This window comes from Engystomops pustulosus, chromosome 8, assembly GCF_040894005.1.
Source record: "Engystomops pustulosus chromosome 8, aEngPut4.maternal, whole genome shotgun sequence".
Taxonomy (NCBI): domain Eukaryota; kingdom Metazoa; phylum Chordata; class Amphibia; order Anura; family Leptodactylidae; genus Engystomops; species Engystomops pustulosus.
In genome coordinates this window covers 51,139,119-51,163,230 of record NC_092418.1, presented here as the reverse complement: position 1 = coordinate 51,163,230, position 24,112 = coordinate 51,139,119, and the positions used below count along the sequence as shown (strand labels likewise).

At 38.9% G+C, this 24,112-nt stretch overlaps 1 protein-coding gene across 4 annotated transcripts in view; it reads right to left on the bottom strand.

The window, feature by feature from the left end:
• The window catches only part of TNRC18 (trinucleotide repeat containing 18), a 282,299-nt gene that overhangs the window by 56,657 nt on the left and 201,530 nt on the right, over positions 1-24,112 (bottom strand). For 3 of the 4 annotated variants that reach the window (XM_072120908.1, XM_072120906.1, XM_072120907.1), the window contains exons 16-21: positions 23,022-23,279; positions 16,347-16,547; positions 14,512-14,909; positions 12,888-13,031; positions 7,776-7,911; positions 4,921-5,038 (exon numbers count right to left, since the gene is read on the bottom strand). In XM_072120908.1, the coding sequence (XP_071977009.1) occupies positions 4,921-5,038; positions 7,776-7,911; positions 12,888-13,031; positions 14,512-14,909; positions 16,347-16,547; positions 23,022-23,279 (1,255 nt within the window). The remainder of the gene's footprint in view (positions 1-4,920; positions 5,039-7,775; positions 7,912-12,887; positions 13,032-14,511; positions 14,910-16,346; positions 16,548-23,021; positions 23,280-24,112) is intronic. The other variant, XM_072120909.1, reaches the window with a different exon arrangement.

The following is a 24,112-nucleotide window of genomic DNA, read 5'->3' as shown; positions in this document are numbered from 1 at the left end:
TGAAATTTCCCAATTGTTATGCCGGAGAAAGCAGTCTAAGATATATGAAAAGGGTACCAAAAGGAAAATGGGGGCCTAAATTTACCAAACATTAGATCTTACATTCTGGCATGCCTCTTTCGCCATAAAGCAGACTGGCTGAAAGGTACCTGCTGCTACTCTGACCTCCCAATGGAAAGTGAAATCTGCGCATCTTGGGATCCCTGCACACTCCTCCATGTCCCACTGGGTAAAATACCCTTTCATTTGAAAGGGCTATCTGTACTTAAGGATAGCTTGGCTGCATGGAGGGTGATACATAAAGATTTCAAACTATCCTGGAGAGTGTCCAAATATCTTGCACTATGGAATCACTTCGGCTTCCCTCAGGGTAGGCTTTTTTGGAATGTAGAGAGAAGGGGATATTGAAGGTTAGGGAACTGGTACACCTCCAGGTGGCTTACGAAGGAGGAGCTGAACTCAACAAGAGGGTTCGCAATTCTTTCAGTGTGGACAGACAAAGCATGTCTTTCAGAATAATTTAGTGGATGTGGCGCTGGAGACCTCAGCAAATCCATTTGACGGGCTGCTGCCATTATCAGATCGTAAGAGAAGCATTTCATTTCTCTACAAAGCCATTAATTCCCAGACGGGCCTGAGGGAGGTGCAGTTTACAAAATGGGCGACCCAAATAGTATACGCAGAGGAATGGGAAATCCTGCTTAAAGGTTGGAAAATAATTTTTAAGTGATAAACTAAGTGTGGAGAGATACACACTTCAGGATCCTGCATCCTGCATAGAGCGGTTTATGCATTCAATCTCCTGCCCTCAATACACCATTCAGACACCTTAGAGGCTTGCCCCAAATGTCAAACACCCGGCACTGAACTGTTCCATGGGCTGTGGGAATACCCCCATTCACAACAGCGATTGGAAAGAAATATGGAGCATAATAATAATTTATTAATATAGTGCCTACAGATTCGCAGTACTGAACAGAGCTTGCCAAATCAGTCCCTGTCCTCATGGGGGGAGTATGTGGGGGATATCTCTAACTTGTGACCCACTTTCGTTCTTGTTACACTGTGACCCAATGGAAACCACAGAAGATGGCACAGGGTCCACACGCAGTGCCTAGTTGCCAAGAGATGTCTGTTGCAACAGTAGTTGGAACCAGTGGCCCCGGTGGCCCATAGGGTTATCTAAAAATTAAGAAATTGATCCACATAGAAAGAATAGATGCTGAACAACAAAAATCCAAACTCACTATTCAAAAAGTGGCAGAGTTTTTTCGTTCATAATTTTACATTAATTCAATGGTAATTAATGGAAAATCTTTGAGGATCACTGGCCGAATGGTGAATTGTCTGAAAGAATAGAGCAAAGGACTGCAATAGGAATAACAGTGATATGTTTATAAATGTCTTAACCATAATAAAAGATAATAAAAGGTATACATGTGTTGATTGTATGATGACCTTCTGCTATATGGTGATGTTTATAACGGCCTGCAAGACGGAGAATTGTTGTAATGTCTTTTCTTGTTAAAAAATGAAAATAAAAATCAAAATTTTCAGGGATTGAAATTTGAGAATTTTCTTTCATGGGAAAACACCTTTGAAGGAAACCTACCATGAGGAATCTACTATAAGAAGTATACAAAGATTCTGTCTGTCTACCTCTGCCCTAATCTGTAATTTAATAATCCTGGCACCTCACCTAACTTGTTAAAAAACTTTATTTTAGTAATATGTAAATTAACTGCAGATGCTACATGAGAGTCTACTAGCCTGGCCAGGCACAAAAAGAAAGTTTTTTTATAACACATTAGGTTAGGTTACAGGATTATTAAATTACAGATTAGGGCAGAGGCCGGCAGGAGGAATCTACCATCAGATCTACTTCTTATAGTAGATTCCCCATGGAAGGTTTTCTTTAAACTGGTTTTTCCATGAAAGAAAGTTCTCAAATTTTAATCCCATAGTGATCTTTAAACAATAAAGATAATTTAACCCCTTACTTTACAATTTTAGTCAGTGTTATTGCTGTTTTAGCTCCTATATCTCAGTGACTGTCAGTGTAAGATTCCAGAATGTGGATGGAGTTCTCTAAGCAGATACTTTATGATTCCTCTATGCAATGAGATTATGTGTGCTGATAATGTGCTTAGATTATCAGGATACAGGTTTATCTACAGTTTTAGTTAGCTTCTGAAAATTCTACTAGTATGTGACACATAGAAAATAGCATAAAGGAAATGAGGGGGAAGGGAAGGGATCACAATATGCGGGAGGTTGAGGGGAACAATGTGAGGGTGTTCCATTAGAGGCACAATGCGATTGGTGAGGGCGACAATGTGAAAGGAAAATTTGGGCACAATGTTAAAGGGAGGCGGGGCACAATGTGAGGGGTGCAAAATGTGGGAGGGGAGGGTACACAAAGGAAAGGCAGTTTAAGTAAGGGAGGAAATATAAATAAAAGGAGGTATTACATGTAAGAAACCAATACAAAAGAGCTTAGTAAGAGTGTAGGGGCTAAAGAAAGCTGGATATTACAATGTAATGGGCTAAATTAGGGGCTGTTATACAGAGTAGGCTGTCACATGGAGGAAGCAATATAAAGAATGTCAGCTACAAGGAGGGGGGACTATACTATGTGGCTGGGCCATTCCACTGTGTAGGAATCCTTTGTCCCTCTTTCCCATTCTCACTAATGGTTGGAGCGGCAGGAAGAGCATGTGCTCTGTTGCTCCATTTAATTGTATGGGGATGACCGAAATAGCCAAGCACAGTGATAAGCCATCTCCAACTGCACCGTAGACATCCCTATTAATTACAATGTTTTACTACAGACTGGAGGAGGAGGTTAAATGAGGTAGATGCATCCTCAGATGAACAGTAACACATGACAACTAGGGACTCATGCACACAACTGTTGGCATATTAATATTAGATAGCTCATGGCCACAATTGACTTTTATTATGCATGGTCATGGTGCAGCGAGGCCGCTCCTATGTAGATAGGCGGGGTGAGCACCCTAACCTAATCTCAACCCGGCCATTTGCTCAATCATCGACTTGCCTTTGCTCTTCTGAAGGGATTCAGAGAGCAATAAGCAACCAGATGTTGCTAATCTAATGTCGTAGATTACTGATCATCAGTAAAGTCACAGTGGTGATGCGAGGCACATCACTGTACTGGAGGTAAAGACTGAGGTAAGTACAGCTTCTTTCGTGTTTTCACACCACCTGGGAACTGGGGACTATGACACAAGCCACTACCTGGGACCGGAGTCTAAGTGGCACCCAGTTTTCACCAGAGCCCGCCACAAAGTGGGTTTGACTTGCTGTGGCGTGGTACCACCAGGTCGTTCCACAGGCATGACTTGTCCGCAGTGGCAGCCAAGGTCGAGGTACAGAAACGGCAGGCAATTTCTTAGTAGGGGACATGGAAAAGTTTAGGACGGGCATCACAGTTTCAAAGTCGGAGATGTAGCAACAGGTCAGGGCAGGCGGCAAAGGAGCGAAGTCAGAAACGGTACCGGGGTCACAAAGGGAAATCACAGAAATAGCGCAAGGCATCAAACTCAGCTTTCTTTATACCCGAGGCGCAATTATCCAGCAGGTTGCACGGAAAGAGGCAGGCTTATATAGTTTTCCTAAAAATGACCAGCGCCAAATAACGGCACGTTGGCCCTTTAAATATAGAGAAGCCGGCGCACGTCATAGGGACCAGGAATGCAGGAGTGGTAGCAGGAGCCAGGACAGACGAGAAGCGCGTGCGATGTGCTTGCGGTGGCAGAGGGATATGGGTGAGCCCACGTCCTGCGATATGGGTCACGGGACCACCTGTGACAGGAACTATGTACAAAAACAAACAAAAAGGATGCCTGGACACGTTTTCATTTTTTGCTCCCCTCATTCGAAAGCAAATCAGGCCAAGCTCCTACCCGATGACTTTTACATGCATTGGTAGACTACTGAAACTTTTCCGTTTATATGCACTATATTGTGCCGAATTGCCCTTGAGTTAATTCTGGTGTGCCCCTGTATTTTTAAAATATGCTAATTACCTGTAGGGGCTCAGTGTTATATTATCTGATCTCCTCTAGGAGCCACCCAGTTTTAATTTTGCACTCTTGTCATTGCTCGCCTTATCCCACCCACACCCCCCTTTGTTGTCGTTAGTGCTAAAACAGCAGGCAGAGTCGCGTCCACATGCTCTGCTTGCCGGTGCATACTGTAACGCCTACAGCGGCAACACAGTGTGTGGCTGCGTGCAGAATGCATGGACACGTTTATACCCGCTCTGTTTCCAGTGAAAAAGAGAATGAAGAGGAGCAACACAGAGCATAGGAAGGTGAGCATGTAAGTTTATTTTTTTATCCCATGAGGGGCTGCAGGGCATTACCTTATTAGGGGGGCTTCAGTGCATTGCCTTATTATGGGGGCTGCAAGGCATTTCATTATCAGGGGGGGGGCTGAAGGGCATTTCATTGCTAGAGGGGCTGCTTTAAGGCATTTCTTTAATGGGGGAGGGCTGCATGGGGCATTTCATTACTGACGGAGGCGGACAGTATTTTGTGGTAAAATTAGGGGCCTATTTAACTTATACTCAAGTAAATACGGTAATTCAAAGGAGGTATATTTTTGTTTTCTCATGTCAGTATGTAACAACTGATTATCTTGCGCAGAAGTTCATTCAAGAAAATGCATGTAGTTTTTTTGTATATATACTGTACACATAAATAAGGAGATTAATATGCTTTTTTTAATCAGACAATTAAATAATTTTTTATACTCGTCTAGCCATTTAAGATTTATAAAATTAGCATATCATTATTTCAAAATGATTTCAAAATGATACAATGGCAAAAATATTTTTAAAAAATAATGAAAAGATGCAAATTAAGAGCTTAATTAGAAAGAGCATTCACTCACATATCTGGGGAGTGAACTGTTTGTACGTGGCCTGCATACAGCAGTTTGTCATCCATTGGAATTAAAACACGCAAGCCATCTTTCAATTCATCTTTATCAATAATACAGGAACGAGGTGCTGAAAGAAGAAAAACATTACTGAGCAAAGAAAAAAAGTATAGATAGGTAAATAAAACCTAAAAATGCACATAAAATTTCCAGATGATTAGACTCAAAAGATTCCATTTTAGCCCTTTCACAACTGCCATACAGCTATACATGTATTAATTGCACATACAATAAGCAGATGATAAATGTAAAAACTGTCGCCTACATTTATTGAAGTGTTTGCAAACGTTTTCTGGCTGACTTTGCACTGAAAAGAATGTGCAAACAGCTTGTACATATATTTATTAAGTGTTTGCACCAGTTTTATGTTGTGGCTGCATTGTGCCCAACAAGACAGAAAAAATATGCACCAAATGGCGTGTGTTAGTGCTTAGTCGGACTGTGTGCCATGATCCTGCAGCAAGGGCACCAAAAAAAAAAAAATGGTGCACACTTCCAGAGCAGTGACAGGGTCCAGATTCATAAAGAACATGCACCACTATCACAAATCATTTGGACCCTGCACACTGCACAGGTAAACTGCACATTGTACAGTTTGCACTGTTTTTGATAAATGTGGTCAGGCCCATGTCTTCTGAACAATGGCAGATACAAAATAGAAAATAAAGTTGCAGTCAGAAATTTGATGTTTCTTTTTTTTTTTCACATCTCCCACTTTCAACAGTAACTTAAACAGTAGACATATCTGGTTCTGTGGCACAATCCTCGCACCAGAGCTGTGTTTCTGGGTTCTATGGTTCAGAGGATATAGCCATTTGAAATGTGCATACAGTAAGTGAGTATTTGTGCAGGTTCTCCCACTCAAAAAGATGAGAGCCCTGTAATTGACATCATAGGTAGACTTCAACTATGAGAGACAAAAATGAGAAAACAAATCCAGAAAAGCACATTTTCTAATTTTCTTAAAGAATTTATTTTCAAATTATGGTGTAAAATAAGAATTTGGACAATAACAAAAGTTAATCTCAATACTAATGTAATATATCCCTTGTTGGCAATGTGTCTAGAGTAGGGGTAGTTTGGGGCTGTCGTTGGGCAACAGGGACTTCCCTCCAAAGGTTTTCTATGGTGTTAAGATCTGGAGACTGACTAAGCCACTCCAGGACTTTAAAATGCTTCTAACAAAGCCACTCCTTCACTGCGGTATGTTTGGGATCATTCTCCTGGTGAAAGACCCAGCCAACTTTAATCTTAAATGCCCTTGCTGATGGAAGGAGGTTTGTACTCCAAATCTCACGATACATGGCCCCATTCAGTCTTTCATGTACACGGTTCAGTCGTCCTGGCCCCTTTGCAGAGAAACAGCCCCAAAGCATGATGTTGCCACCCTCATGCTTCACAGTAGGTATGGTGTTCTTTAGATGCAACACAGTATTCCCTCGCTTCAAAACACAACAAGTTGTGGAGGTTGTGGAAAAGTGTCTCTTATACTGATAACAAGTTCAAACTCAGGTAATGAGTGGAGAACAGAAGAGCCTTTTAAAGAAGAAGTGATAGGTCTGTGAGAACAAGAAAACTTGCTTGTTTGTAAGTGACCAAATACTTATTGTCCACCATAATTAGCAAAAAATCATTTAAAAATCATACAATGGCCAACATTTATTGAAGCCCCTGCAGCGGGGTTTTTGTCTGACTTCACATATTCTTTTAAGTGCCAATTGCTTGCACATGTATTTATAAAGTGTCCGTGACACATCTGCGTGGCAACTGCACTATACCCAACGGGACACAAAATTCTTCATTGAAAGAGGAGTTACGATGCACCTTGGGACCTTGTGTCACATTTATTATGCAGCGTTCGACAGAATTGTGTTGGACACTCTATGTTAAAGTTGCGCCCACAGCAATTTGTCATGTCCTGCACACTCTGCAGGCAAACTGCACATAGTAGGGTTTGCACTTTTTTTGATAAATGTGGACCAATGTGATTTTCTTGATTTGTTTCCCAATTTGTCTCGTAGTTAAGGCTTACCTATAACAGGTCTCTCTCATGTTTTTAAATGGGAGAACTTAAACAATTAGTGTTTGACTAAATATTTTTTCCCCATTGTAGAAAAAGCTCCAGTGAGACCGATCTTACAGTCTACAAAGTACATGGACCTCTGCATCTGTATATATTTTGTACTTAAGATTTATTCAGTTTCACTACTGTAAAAATGACAAAAGATGGTATCTATTTCATAATTTTTGCTATTGGTCTGCTAATGCTATAAGTCAAATAACACATAATTTTAAAAAAGGAGCATCACAGGTGTCCCAGCTTAAATCTGCCTCCTCCTACCAGTAAAATTGTTCACCAAACTTTTTTTTGCCTGTGTCTTTGTGGCCCCCCAGCACTGATTGGGCACCACTATGGGTAAATCTGCAGTTTCCCACACAATGCTCACTGCTAAATTCAGCATGCAAGTAAGAGGACTTCCTGTCTCCCGTAATAGAGATTTGAAGAGACACTGAGCTGTAAATCAAAAGAAGGAGGTGTGGTTCACTGGCAGCCTGTAGAAAACTTGACTCTTCTATTTAGAATTTGACTTTTTCAATGATATGGGAAGGATGTTTAACTCTTTACCAGCAGGTACTCCTGGTGAGGAGGAATTAAAGTTCTGGTGATGGGTCCTCTTTCAAGTCTCACATTTCATGAAAAAAAAAATTATAATATCTAAAGCTGTCTAAAGAACTGCAAATATTGATGAGGATATTCAGGTAACAATGACTCTTTATTGAAGTAAAGGTTAATGCAAGATACATACCAGGTGTTATTGGTCTTTCTGAGTTTACAGGGATGGAAAAACTTTCATCTTCTGAGAAACTGCTATCCTGACTAGGTTCAAAGTCTTCTTCTGCAGCCATACTCTCCATTAGTTTGCTGACAGCTCCACATTTACTCTGCCAAAATATTAAAAGTGATATTTGAGGAAATCTGTATATTAACAAATTAGGAAATAGTCTATTTGGGAGACAAAATGTCCAAAATGTAATTTTTTCACCTTTCTTTTTAAGCAATCCAGGGTTCAATAAAAACATACTTTAATTAACACATGCCCACAGCAAAGTTTTGTCTGCCAAGCTCTGAAGCAGGGCCGCATCTGCCATGTGGTGGGATGGACGATGAAGGCGGTGTTTGATATTGTTTGGGGGGAAAGGGTGTTCTGAACATTTTTCTAAACATACTTGCCTACTAAATCCTCCTTAGTTTGTAAAGAAACTGGCTGCAATGTGCCCCTTAGTTACAATGTTACTTCTACATGTCTATGGCTTACAGAGAACAAAAGGGTTTACTGAAACAGACCAAGAGAGACTACTGACTAAGCTTATTTCGGATACTGTATTTATGTACTGAGCCTGCTTTTAGTGCTGTATTTATGTAAACAGTTGGATCTTAACTGTATTTATCTATCTAGTATTGTACTGGTTAAGTATTTTTGGAAAGAGTTTGGTTCTGGTGCTGAGTTCTGGTTTGGGATTTACAGTGGGATGCAAAAGTATTCATATCCCTTGAACTTTTTCTAATTATTAAATAGATACAGCCACAAATGTAACCATAAAATTAGAAATATACAAGAAAAAGTGGTACATCTGGCACTCCAAAAAATGGTCTTGATATTCTTAAAAACCCATAATATTTGAATCCATAATAGATTAGTGACGGATGTACCACTTTTTCTTGGATATTTCTAATTACTACAGCTGATCGCCACAGCGCTTTTTTCCATGCACCCTCCACCACAATTGGACTCTACATATCGGTATTCGTGAGTGAGCTGACTAATTTTTTCTTTTTGTTTTGGTAGCCATAAAATGTATTTGCAAATTTTTGCATATTAACCTTCTTTAAAAATCCATAAATTTTATTTTTTTTTCAGCTACAGAGCTTTATAAGGGCTTGTACTTTCTATTGATGGTATTTCATTTACCCTGCCATGTACTGGGAAGCAGGAAAAAAAAAAAAAAACTTGACGAAAAATCCTCATTGATGTATCAGAAATTTTTGGGTCAACTTCATGTACATGCTTACAAGGTTTATATGGGGGACTGGGGATAGTAGGATTGCGCGGATCACCATGTTCACCCCTAGAGTGGAAGGGGGACTAGGTGTTCCGAATGTTTCCAAATATTATTATTACATGGCTAGGTTAGTCACGCTGGTTTCCCTGCATAGGACAATCAGACTACCACTCTGAGCACAAAATCAAACAAACTGCATGCTCCCTGGTCCCTATTGACCTTCTTCCCTGGATTAAACCAAAGGATAGACCTGTTTTCCTGTGTTTACTCTTCTCTTCAAATTCTGAAAAATGTAGCACACACAATTCTTCTTGTATTTCTTTTTTGTTTATTTCAAAATGATAACTTCACAACATATAGCCTTCACCATTATATAGAGTTATATGAAATTCAAATATAGCAGATCAAAAAGTTACGACCTTTTGGTCTTCTCGACCTTTGTCAAGTTAGATCTGGTTGCAGTAGGGAGCCATAATGTTATATGTGATGCAGGTGAAGCAAGAAGCACTCCTGCCTCACCTATAAGATTATGGCTCCCTGCTGCAACCAGACCGAAACGTTGTAACTTATTGATCTGCTATATTTGAATTTCATACAACTCTCTATAATGTTGAAGGCTCTATTTTGTGAAGTTATCATTTTGAAATAAACAAAAAAGAAATGCAAGAAGAATTATTGTGTGTACCAAATTTTTCAGAATTGATGAAATTGGACTGAGAATCCTATTTTGAGCACCACTAAACTCTGAAGAGTGTGGTTTCCTTTGCTAAAAAATGCTACTCCTCTCCTCAAATCTGGCTGTCTGGGATAGAATAACGTATAGGTTTAGGATGATGCCTCCTTATACTCCAGCTGCTCTGCTCTTTTCCAACCTAGTTTTGATTCAGGACTACTGCTATCAGACTTTCAATGGTCGTTAGATAAGGACCTGTACAAGATTGCTGACTTTGTCAATAGATTGGGAATATTTCCGAAATTACACATTTCTTACAGTCATTTAAAAAAATAAGCCCTGATATATTTACCCATTCTATATTTGAAAAACTTGTCTTTTTTGTTACTGGGGTAGACAAATATTATCACAAATATATGCTATGCTTGTATTTTCCCTAAGTAAGCTTCCTTACATGTTAGCCTAGGAAAATGATTTTGCCAAACTCTGTCTATGTGGGAGTGGCAGGACATGGCGGAATGCACCTTTAGAATTACAATTAACAACAATTTAGTGGAGGCAAAGTTTTATCGAGGTGGTATATGGTGCCTTCCCATCTGGCAAATTTTCCCCATGGCACTGTTGAAGTGCTTCAGAGGTTGTGGTATGGGGGGTTCCCATGCACATAGGGTGACATTGCCCTAAAGTAAAAGATTTCTGGAGACGTATATATAATATGTTGTATTATATAATGCAAATTAACCTAAAACTGTCTCCGGTTCAAGCTCTCTTTAATTGTACTATACCTGGTCTTGAGTCCCCCCCAACATAGATTTACTTCCTATTTATTTTTAGCGGCAATGACTGCAATTGCCACATGATGGAATAAGGCCACTATCCCGATACAACTGGTGAAGTTAAATTGGATCATGATTAATGATAAACTATACAGCATGCTATGTAGTCAGTTGCTCTCTCCCCCTTTTTCACCCGACTCCCTATCCTCTCCCTTCCCTTACCCCCAGTTAAACTTGGCATGTGAAGTTAACAAGTACTCATGAACGAATACTTATTGAAGCTTAATAGCTTTAATAAGTATTTGGTAAATGGTATGGTGACTCCCATTATTTTCTTTTAGGTTTATTTAGACTAAGAATTCTTGTACATGTCCTCATGTATCAATGTATGACCTTTTTTGTCAATCTTTGTCAAGCATTGTTTATTTTTTTACATATTGGGAAATTTCAATAAAAATCATTGAAAACAAAAACTTGGATGAAAAAAACTATTTTTGCACCATTTTCTTGTGGGCTCTGTTTTCACGGCTTTCACTGTGTGCTCCAAAGACACCTCCTGTCTAAATAATAGTAATACCCCATAAATTACCCCACTATAGAAACTTCACCGCTCAACGTAAGTAAAACAACTTCTATTACGTCTATTAACCCTTTAAGTGTTTTACATGTATTAAAACAATATGGACCTGCGATTTAGAAACCTTTGAATTTTTTGGGAGACTACATTCACTAAGCCCAAAACTGATGGTTTCATAATAAATTAAATTATGAAATGCTCTGCAAGTTTGATGCCCAATTTCTCCCGAGTGTAGCGACACCCCATATGTGGTGGTAATCTGCTGTAGGGGCACACGGCCGGGCATAGAATGAAAAGAGCGCCATTCATAACAGATCTGTATTGTCACAAAGTACAGGCTATAACATTTTTATTTTTCTGGTAATGTGAACATATGAGGCTTATTATTTGCAGGGTGAGATACACTTGTATAGATAATTTGGGGAGTCTATAGCTTATTCATGAGATTTTATTAATTATTTCAAAGGGGACGCAAAGAAAATCCTCAATTTTTATTATATTTTAGTGCGGTGATACCTCATTTACTGTATATAGTTTTTCTTATCTTTGCTCAATTTTACCAAGCAAAACCAGTATTAGAAAAAATTGCATTGTTTTTATTATCGACAAATTTTCAGGGGAATAACTTTTGTATTTTTCTGTTAACAGATCTGGTTGAGGGCTAATTTTTTGCGAAAAGAGTTGTTCTTTTCAGTCGTATCGAAATTAAAGCGTATAACCTTTTTTGATCACTTTTTAGAACATTTTTTGTGATGGTATTTGATGAAAAATTGTATATTACGGGAAGTTTTTTGTGTTTTTTTACATCTTACACCGAGCGGGTTCAATATTGATTTAGATTTATTGTACAGATTAATACGGACGCGTTGATATCAAATATGCATACTATTTTGTGTTTTATATACATTTATTTGCATTTTATATGTAACTTGGGGGATTATAGGACTTATTTTATTTATTACTATAAAAAGATTTTTAATGTTTTTTTTTTTTACATTTTTTAACTTTTCCACTGTTAACTTGAACAAGCGAATTGATGATTGCTTGTTCAAGCCCTTGTATTGCAGTGTACAATGTAAGTAACTGAGCATTTGCAGCATGCTCAATTACTCACAGCCGGGTCCTGCCAGGAGGCGGAACCCCTCGCGAAGAGGAGCCACCCTCGGGCAGAAGGTATTAGATCCCCTGGTAAGCTCATTGGGGGGGGATGGTTCCGATCCACGGGGGACAAACTTACACGCATGTAAGGGTTGTTTTTGCTGGTGGCACATTGTAACAGATGAGCAGAAACGACAAGTCCTTGGGCTGTGCAGAAATGACAAGTCCCTGGATTGTGCAAAAATGACAAGTCTCTATGGCTGTCCCAGGGAGTGACAATCACAGCCAAGATGAACCCCCAACTTCATGTAAAGGGTAAACTGCAATATGCAGCAAGCTCCCGGTCTGTACGGAGAGGGCTCAACCTGTACACCCCTTGATGTATGTCGATGTACATCAAGGGGTGACCATAGCTGACAGAGTGGAGATGGGGAAACTTGTTTTCATTTCTCAGTGCAGAGAGCTGCGGTGAGCTGATGTCAGTGACGGGTCAACCTAGAAAAGGAAGAGGGAGGACCATGCAGCGTGTGTGCACGGAGTAGGGATCCAGGGAGCCAGGTCAGCTAAAGTAAGTGATTATAAAGAAACTATATTACACAGAAATCATAAAAGCAGCTTTGGAATTATTATGTGATAGGCTTTGGGAACCTGTCATTGTTGAAAAATACCTATACTGGTGATAGGTTTCCTTTACACGTTTTCTTATAATAAAGTATTGTTTTTAAACTCATACCTCTTCTTTCAAACCTTTAGGCTTTAGCTTCAGTTTGTTTTTTCGAAAACAGGCCATGGAATTAATAATACTGAGGTGATTCTGAGGCCCAGAACTCCCAATATCTAAAGAAGCCAAAGATGAATTCTCTTTATTTTTTTTGTTCTATAGAAAAACAAGAAAAACAATACATCAATTATGATATACACAATTATATAATCAATCAAATTCTTTTTGCAGTACACTGCACATAATATACAATGGTGCACATAGTACATTGGTGCAAATAGTACAATTAATTAGAGGATGTGATTTCCCAGATGATCACTGGAATATTTGGGGGTCCTGTCCCATCGTAGCCTCTCCGATATGTCACGTTATTAAGGTGTTAATGTGAATGTATGCAAAGTATGCCTTTAATGTTTGCAACTTAAAGTTCATATTCAATATTGTAATTGCATACTAGAGTTAGTGCAATGTGAATAAAATAGTTGTACGTAAACATAAACCATTGTGTAATGCATGTGAGTATTTGCATTATTAACCCTTTCACAACTGGCCAACGAAAAAAATATGTCAGCTGGTGGTGAAGTGGTATGTAGAAGGAGCTCACAGCCTGAGCTCTTCCATACACGACAGGTGCCGGTAACTGCCGGGCTCAGTGCTGGCACTGATGACTGCAATAAGCCTATTAGGTGTCATGGTTGAACCTGCAAATGGAGGCTACCATCATTAAATGGTGATCGGTCCCAATTGGTTGCCATAACAGCTGGGAGCCTGTAAGTGTGTCCCATAGCTGTCATTCGGCACTTTCTGTAATAACAGTAAAAAATATATTTAAAAAAGTTTTAAAAAATTATGAATTTCAAATAATTCCCCTTTCCCTGGAGCAAATATATACAAAAACAAATACAATTGTGAACATGTTAGGTATTCCTGCGTACCAAAATGTCTGATCAAAATATAAAAAAAAACAATAGGTAAAAAAATCATACAGCCCCAAAATGGCATCAATGAAAATGTTCTCTCATGTCACAAACAATCAATGAAACACTACCCAGGCCTGTACATCAAAGTGTGAAAATTTAAAGGTGTCAGAATATGGTGATAAATGTGGATCACATGTAGGATAAGGGTATGCAGCTTGTTAGCCTGCTCTGTACACAACATTTTTATTAAATTGAAAATGGAGCTACTATTGTAAAAATTATATCAAATGCTAAATGGTATGGCAAATGATGCTTCGTTGATAGTTCCCATGATGCTAATTTAGTTTCAACAAAGGTTCAGGTAATTTCACTTTTTATTTTAACTTTACGCCTTCTGTTGACCTAGGGGTTTTCAGGTTGGCCCAGAAAACCAAATTTAAAAAAATTCATTTGCATATTTCCCAGAATCCCCTAGTGGAACATCAATGTCTATAAGTCTCCACACACCTACAAGATGGATTTAACTGGCAAAGTCTCCGAAAGGAGAACTCTTACTTCCTGACCCTATATCTTTCAGCATGCTTTATTTTGGAGAAACAATAAAATCAGATAAGTCATAAGATATGTCAACAGGAACAGATTGTAGTCACCATAGACATGCCATTATCATTATCAGATTCTCTTAGGGGTCCCATGTACATGACCAGCTTGCATACCTTGTAGTTGTCTTTTTGCTCCTTTACTTTTTTAGGGCTAGTCATTTTGCTGCAGCGAACCGATTTGGACACAGGGGTCACACTTGTACTGCCATCAGTCAAAACAGATGGAGAGCTGATTGTACCATGGAGAAAGATTCGTTCACTTCTTCGCCGTCTCCACAGATCATCATCACTCACTTCTACTTCGTGTTCTTGGCTGCTATCTTTTCTTGATTTAGTTTTGGTAAACTTCCGGGCTTTGTTAATTATCTTTTCCCCTCCAATGGTTTCCACTTCTATTGTATTGGTAGCTATTTTAGAATTTAATACTTTTTTTGAGGTAAACTTGAGGTCAAGTGAAGATGTAGTATCATTTTTTTCTTCCATTTCCGATTCAGTCTCGTCAGAATCTGTATCTTTAAACAGGAAAACATGTAAAGGAACACATCATACAGGTTCAAAGATGGCTTGGCGTTAGCCACCTTTTGCTTGAGGCACAGTATACATTGGGCAATTGACAGGATAAATCTGTGTACGAGTGCAATCATTTCTTTACCCTCCATTGACATCTATGGAGCCCAGAGCCCCTCAGGCTAATTTGCATAATTTTTAAAGTATTTTTTTCCTAAAAACAAATGCCTTAGAAGTTTAAAGAAGGGTGGATCCTGCAAGAGGGAGCACACACCAGAATCTAAGCATGCTTAGTTGACAATCCTTCATTCTGGTCATATATCTCCTTTAATCACACTTCAGTTCTCTTTACAGTTCGCTAAGATATGTGTGGATGTGTCACCCCTCGTATCAATGCTGTGGACACATATCTGCACTACTCTGTTCATCTTAGGTTTGTTAGCGAGAATGTCTGATTAAGAAAACTGACCCCTTATAAAAGGTTTGTTAATTTACCGCAAAGGTAAATTAGGTGCAGTTTTGTGAATTTGATTTTGAAGGGGAAACCTACTCCACAAATCTCATTCACCCATTCAATTCATGTCTTTCACCAGTTAAATTGACAAAACTGCACCTAAAACCACCTCAAAGTTGATTGTGATGCAGTTTTAACTGCAACGTGTGACTGCACCCTCTGTCTAATAAACCAGCTATTCCGTCACCTGATCAATTATAAATCTGCATAATAGTGCAACTAACACAGGCCTGCACTACATTGTGAATATGGGATTGAACCCACCTTAAACTTCCTACTCGATCGTTCAGTTTACGCCATTTAAAACATGTAAAATGATGGCATATTACTGTGTTTAAAAACTAAAAGAACACAACAAAAGCAGCACAAAACATTTCCAGAGAGAAACATTTTTATAACTGATTGATAAACATGTTTTAACCTGCACTTAATCTGAATGACCATTACACAATGGAAGGAGCTGATAGCTTCCAGCACTTCAAGTGTGCAGCACTAGCACAATTTTGTATTAATGACCTATACGGTGAACAGGTCATTAAAAAATTGGTGTGCATTAAAAATTTTGCTGCAGCATGTCACGTATAAGAAGGATAGATTCATAGAAACAAAGCAAGTACAATTCAACAATTTTAAGCATAATTTGCTCTGGCATGATGTTTAAGGATAGAGGAAAGTTGTTGATAGACAACTTCTCTGTTGCAAGTTAATATGGCAACAGTATTATGGTAAAAGAATGTAGCGGTACTATCAACCCAGAATACTGTTATTCCACTGAAAACCACTGAAGAAATTCAACAAAATTATGAGGTATACATACTGATAAGTGAGCAGGATAAATAGAACAATGCTGATTGATTCCTAAAACTAACTAGCACAGCCATTCCAAAATTCTATGATGGTTAACCTTTAAATATACAGCAAAACTTACCCATCACTTTTTGTTTATTCTCCAGTTTTGGTTGTTTTTCATCCAAATGAACAGTGGTTAAAGGTGGAGAAATTATAGGATTGGGTGGTTCATTGGCTGCAAAGCGTGCAAGAAGACCCAGTCCACTGTCCTCCTCATGTGGACAAGACAAGCAATCCATATCATAATCGATAAAATATTCCTCTTCTTCTGAGCTAATATCTAAAAATGTAAGTGAAAAAATAAATAACATGGCAGATTATATAGTTTTAACCATTTTCCAGTAAGGAATAAAGATGATATACAGAAGGTCCCCGACTTAAGGACACCCCCTAATTACAGGCCTCTTTGCACACTGTGACCTCTAGTGAAGTCCTTGGGAGGATTTTTTACTATAGTCCCAGGCTGCAATTAGCTTCTGGGAAAGCATAAAATTTGAAGAATCCAACTGTCACTGGGTCAAAAAAAATATTGGCCTGGAGGTACAATTATAAAATATACCTGACTTACTTAGAAATTTAACTTAAAAGCAAACCTGTCACTTGGAATGCCATTTTTAGCTGGTGTCATGTTCCAGTAGCCTATGCTATACAGATTTAAAAACTGCCTTTGTTAGCATTCCGAACAATTTCAGCAGTTTACAAAAGTTTAATTCACATTAACCTGGCTCCCTCCCAGCAGTGTGTGTTGAGTACCTGGGGAAAGGGAGCTGCAGCCTGTGTGCCCATGTCCCCTCATGCATTCTTCTCCTCTACACCATCCCCCTTCCCTCCTTTGCCTGCTCAAAGCCCATGACAAAAAAGGTGGAGGTGTGATGGAGCTGTATGCGTGTTGAAGAGAGGAGACTGACACAGGCTCACCCAGACTGCAGCTGCCCCTCCCCAGAGACTCACCACATGCTGCTGGCAGGGAACCAGGTAATGTATATTGAATTATATAAACTACTGAAATTATTCTGAATGCTGACAAAGGCATTTTTAAAATCAGCATAGCAACTGCTATTGGAACCTGTCACCAGCTAAAAATAACATTCCAGGTGACAGGTTTGCTTTAAGAAAATAACCTAAAGAATATATCTTGTACTCAACCTAGGGACTGCCTGTATTATTACCACATTTTCAGTAAAACCACTGTAGATTGAAAATGGAAGGCTGTATACCTAGATTGGGGGTCAACAAAATACTCCAGAGCACTGCACAATGGCTTGCAATAAAGTATTGAGAGTCATCTAATGGTTAGCAAGAAATAGTCTTAAAGAAATGATATGATAAAAAGCAAACATTAAGTTGAAAGAGGTACTGAGCCTTGTGCTATTTCTCTGCAATTCTAATTCAAATATTATGATTATATTGACAATTTGGTGTTACCCCCCCCCCAAAAAAACCCCACATAAATTCATAAATAAGTATAATCTAGAAAGTATACTAAAGTATATACTAAATCAGATGAGATGACAGAATAAGGAATTTCACCACTTTGGCTAAGAAATACAGGTATGTAGAGACTTAAAGAAGCAATAAGCTATATTCTATAAAACAGATCACAAAGTATGATCATGAGAATAAGGATTTTCTGTGGTAACCCAATAATATGACACATATGAAGGCTATATTCTGTTATCAGTTTCAAACTCTGCATAGTAGTACAGTAATGTTTTTTTTTCTTTTATCACGAGTTAAAAAAAGGGTTCAATTTTGTACAATTATACAAAAATACAAACGATTGTGAAAAGTGCAACCAATTATGTTCCCTGCTTTATCAAGGACATAATGGGGCAAATCTATCACAATTATGCATGTTTAATTCCTTATGGATTCCCTTGTGTCTTTTTGCACATTGCTTACTGGCTTCTTTGTGAAGTGCGCGCCGCTATCTTGGCTTACATCGTCTGTAGTATGGCAGTATATGGTAGGATCAATCAGACAACAAAGGGTTAAAGTACCCTAGGGGGTGTAAAAAATTGTAAAAAAAGAAAAATTCAAAACACCCCCCTTTCCCTAGAGCTAATATAAAAGTAAACAACAAAAATCATAAACATGTTAGGTAGGTATCGCTGCTTCCTAAAATGTCAGATCTATCAAAATATAATAACGGGTATTCCCAGCTTTTAACCCCATAACCAAAAATTGCTCCCAAATGTCCAAAACATTACTTTTTTGTCATTTTGCAACATATAATACTGGGGGTCTCCAGTATCAGTTCCTGTTCTGGCTGGGGGAGGGGGTGGGTCCTCTCCTGTATTAGTCCCGTCTCGAGACAGGGGGGTTGTGGTGTCCAGTATTAGTGCCTGCTCTGGGGGTCTCTGGTATTAGTGCCTGCTCTGGGGGGTGTCTGGTATTAGTGCCTGCTATGGGGGGTTCTCCATTATTATGTGTGTGTTCTGGAGGGTCTCTAGTATTATGTATGTGTTCTGGGGGTCTCCAGTATTATGTGTGTGTTGTGGGGGGTTCTCCAGTATTATGTATGTGTTCTGGGGGGGTCTCCAGTATGTGTATGTGTTATGAGGGGGGGGGGTCTCCAGTATTATGTGTATGTTCTGGGGGTCTCCAGTATTAAGTGTGTGTTCTGGGGGGTCTCCAGTATTGTGTGTGTTCTGGGGGGTCTCCAGTATTGTGTGTGTTCTGGGGGGTCTCCAGTATTCTGTGCGTTCTGAGGGGTCTCCAGTATTCTGTGTGTTCTGGGGGGGGGGGGGGGTCTCCAGTATTGTGTGTGTTCTGGCGGGTCTCCAGTATTGTGTGTGTGTTCTGGGGGGTCTCCAGCATTGTGTGTGTTCTGGGGGTTCTCCAGTATCATGTATGTGTTCTGGGGGGTCTCTAGTATCATGTGTGTGTTCTGGGGGGTCTCCAGTATTGTATGTGTGTGTTCTGGGGGGTCTCCAGTATTGTATGTGTGTTCTGGGGGGTCTCCAGTATTATATGTGTGTTCTGGGGGGTCTCCAGTATTATGTGTGTGTTCTGGGGGGTCTCCAGTATTATGTGCGTGTTCTGGGGGGTCTTCAGTATTATGTGTGTGTTCTGGGGTGTCTCCAGTATTATACCTGTGCTTTGGGGGTCTTCAGTATTATACATGTGCTCTGAGGGTTTCCTCTAGGTCTGTTATGGGGGCCTCTAATATTATAGGTCTTCTCTGTGGGGTCTTCAGTATTATAACGCTGCTCTGGGGTCTCCAGTATTATACCTCTGCTCTGGGGGGTCTTCAGTATTATAACTCTGCTCTGGGGTCTCCAGTATTATACCTCTGCTCTGGGGGGTCTCCAGTATTATACCTCTGCTCTGGGGGGTCTCCAGTATTATATGTCTGCTCTGGGAGTCTCCAGTATTATAGGTCTGCTATAGGGGTGGTCTCCACTTTTACGATCATCTGGTTTGTGCATTGTATTTTTAGTCCTGTGGTCTGTATTTGTTATTGTACAAATGTTGTATTATCCAGTTTTGTGGGGTTGCATTTGGGCGGTACTGTGGCTTTTGGCATCTCTACGGTGCTAGCCACTAGTGATCTCCCATGAAGTTGAGCGAAATGATAATGCGGCCCTCCGAACGATAAAGGTTGTGCATCTCTGTCCTAGAGCATAAAACTGCTTATACTGGAGACCACCATAGAAGGCAGATACGGGAGACCCTATAATAGAATATAATACTGGAGACATCAATAGCAGAAAAATGCTCTTCTTTTCTTCATGCAATGCTCAACTCTGTGTGCAGGTAGTATGCGCTGGCATCAGGACTCGGCGCAGAGCAGCACTAGTAGAAGCAGAGGATCTGGGAGCAGTACCTCTCCTGCTCCTGGGGCCATTCTGCTCAGTGTCCCTAACCCAACACATACAAACAGTGCCATGTGTCAGTACATGGAGTGTCGTGACAGGAGAGGACCCAGGAGCAGTAAAAACTTCTCAGCTGCACTCAACGCTACCCTGCCTTCACCCCAATTAACAATTCCATGAGTTGTGTAAGCTTTCATTGAGTTGTGCAGACAGGCCATGCTCAGTAGTGAAGCTCCTCTGCACTGGGAAGGAATTCCTGCATTTATCTCAGCACAGCTTGAGTTACCAGGAAAACAGGACTATGGAGTCTGAATCTGTAACAATTTTGGTGGAGCTGGAGTTGATGTTAGGGAAATTGAGGAGTCAGAATTGAAAGTTTGGTTTAACGATTCTAGAGTCCTAGTATTTACACCAAAATAATGATACCTATTGCAATGTCTCAGAAAACATCAGTATTATAAAGATACAGATGCTTGTGATGCAGTGTGTACCAAAGTGGAAACTGAAAAAAATTGTGATACATTTGCACCATCATGTATTTTTAGCCACTGAATTTGTGAAATACATAAACAAACATTAATAAGTCTATATTTGAAAGATTTGTCAGGCATATTAAAAGGTATCCAAACAATTGAGAGCTTGGCAAGAAAAAAAAACACACAAAAAAACAAAAAGGGTTAGCTCATGCTGTTCAGGAATTTTAGCACAGTTAATCCATTCAAGCAGTGGGAATGTTATGTGCTTAACAATCAGATCATAATAAGGTTATCAAGTTATTTACGACTGACAAACAGGATGATTTTTTTAAGCATTCTAGCAAGGGAATAAAAAAAATTTACATACAATGTGCACAATACAGACCCATTTAAGACTGTGGTACATGTTCTATCACAATGTCAGGCAGAGCATACAAAGCAGGCTAGACGAAGGCAGACCAAAGACAGCTATAGGGTCTCACATCCATACCCTTCATCATAATAAACCTTCTCCAACTAGAAGTACATGTACACAGGGTGTAAACCAAAGAGCATAAAGAAACGCTGCACTAAAAATATATAAATATGTTTGCCACTAAACTTTTGTGTTGAGCATCCTTGTTCATTCTTTTTTTTTTCTACTTAACATGTTTTCCTCTCGTAAAACTTGTTGTGCAAAAAAAAAATCTCTCAGTACAAAAAAGGTATAAATGTAAACAAAATACTAAAATATTTTAACCAGTAAAGCCTTATACTATTGTTTTAATTATTAGCCACATAATTCTTTTGATGGCCATAAAATTATATATAGTGCATTTTTCTTTACATAATTGGGGATGACAATGGCAATATAGTGTAATAAAAAATGCACTCCCTATTATTTTTATTTTTTAGAAAGTTTATTATTATCTAGAGAGTTTTAGATTAATAAACCAAAACCTACTATCTAGATTTTAGAGATCCTGGACCTTGTGGAGTGGCGCAAGCTAAACAAACTAGCCTCCTTTATATTTTATTGCTATGTTCTTGATAATTGGTAGAAAAACAGTTATCTGCCTGGATGCAATGTAGAATATTAAAAAAGCACATACTACTTATTCCAGTAATATGCTACGGAACAGAATTATACATCTGGCTTGAAGATTTACTAGGAAAGAGGTTGATGTTTGGAAGTTACCTACTTTACAGAGATCAAGGTTCTGCTGGCTTTCAATCTGACCCACGCTGTGCGGTGTCTGCCCTACTCCAGCCAATCACTTTGCCTCCTTAGAGCAGCGTAAGAGTAAATGCAAGAAACCGATACAGACATTCAAAGCATCATGGGTAAGGGGTGAAGGAATGCTCAAGCAGCTGCAAGGAAAAAGCAAGCATTCTAGAACAGTTTTGTTAATTTCTGCATATTTTTAGTATTACAGCAAGTCTTAGCAATATTCACTTCTCAAATATCCCCCACTCCCCGTTAAAAGTTATGATCCAAAAATACTACTTTTCAGTAACATATATGTGTTTTATAATACTTTGATCATAATAGAATAGATAAAAAAAATTAAAAGGTCCAAACTTCTGTCTCAAAATATACTTTTTTCTGAATAGGTTTAATAGAGAATTTTTATTTTTGCAAGCAATCTTTTCAGCACATGAATTTAAAATGTATATAAGCTTTAAAAATACTATAGCTAGAATTTGACATTATATTCTCTATTTTTGTAAGCAGCTTTACCTCTCTTCACCAGCCTCAACTTTTTGCTAAAAACAAGAGGAGAGAGTAACTTAACTGCAGGGATTGTCAGTTCTAAGTCTTATCGATTATTTTTGGCCATGGAGAAACACAGGTCTGCAGGGAACAGCAGATGCAAAACGGTACCGGTAGTTATTTTTATTTTAGATGCATAAAAGCAATAGATTGTGGCTGCAACAGTTGATATACCTTTCATTCTTGAGTATTTGAATTGATTGCACAAAAATTGGTATCATTATAATTCAAACATGAGAAGGAGGGATATTTGAAGTATGAACACCCTAGGACCTTTTAAGCAACATGATAATCCCTGGAGTGATGCACAGGGTAGGCGAGGAAACAGAAAAGAAGCATAACAAAGAAAAGAAAAGCCAAAACTATATTAACAATTTAGAATGCATTGCAAGAGACAGAAAATATGCTGGCCTTATTACAAAATAAAATTTGTATGTTTAATAAAACTTTAAAATACAAACAAATCACACACCCAAAATACAAAGACTGTTTATCAGATGGAACCTTCATGCCAAGATTACCAAAGGAAAAATGCAGGCTTAAAAGGACTAAAATAGTTCACACAACAAGCCGAAAAGATAAACACTAAATTGTAAAAGGAAAATAGTTGAAACTGCAGAACAGACAGATAGCCAATAAGAGACCACCATTAAGAGCAGGAATTCCCTGTCTGAGTCTGAGAACGTTTGCTTTGTAAAACTAGTAACCTTGGTCCAATGAGTCCTCCGTTGTATCACTGAAAGACGATTCAGCCTCTCGATCAGGTAACAGCAAACAGAGATTTCTGCTGTGTGTCTGCTTTGATTTGGAAGTTCTATAGAATGAGGATATATGTTGTGGAGTTGGGGAACGTCCTAGAGTCTTCATTTTTTGTGAAAGCATATTACACATGCTATAGTGTAATGATTTGGGATGGGACAGCCACTTATTTCGTATTATGTTGTCATCATCTTCCGAGTCTGTATCTGTAAATAGAATGTATCATATAAAGAGTAAATATTTTTAAAATGCGGCATTTTAAAGTCTACTCTACGTGCACTTGATGTTTCTTTCACAATTCTATGGTCTCTGCTAAAATTGCAGCTAATACACCAAATGGTTTAGAAAACATTGAAATATAGTGGTGTTTGTCAGTCCCCAAGAATTTATGCAATTAACTTGTCAGAGACCCCTTGTAGGATGTGAGTTTTCTTTCTTCATGCAACCAGTCAATTCTTATTCCTAGAATCAAGCAGTTATTCTTGCATTTATTATAGTCATCTAGCAAATAATGTAATTTAATGTCACTGTTTTATGTTTTATAAGCCTTACCATGTCCATGTTGGTGGCAAAGCTGCCTAGCTATAGTGGTTCAATCTGGCCATTTTAGCTTCAAGGGTTACAAGTTTCTGGTTTAAAACTCACTACATTTTGTCTCTATAACGCTCTCTTTTATTTTTAAACACGTTTTTAAGGATTCAAGGAAAACCCCTTAAGGGCCAGGGCAGGGATGGGCATAAATATACATAGTGTACTTACAACCATGCTCCGCAGCAGCCTTTGTTTCCATGACACTACAAGCTGGGTAGAAACTTCCAGCTATCATGGGACCCACTGAAGCCAATCATTAGCTTTATTGAGTTCTGGCGATTTCACTTGCTGTCACCAGGGCCTGCTGAGGCCACTAATTGACTGCAGAAGGTCCTGTGGTATTAGTTGCTCAATTTTCATTTTTTGGTGATGTACAGTGCCTACAAGTAGTATTCAACCCCCTGCAAATTTAGCAGGTTTGATAAGAAGCAAATAAGTTAGAGCCTTC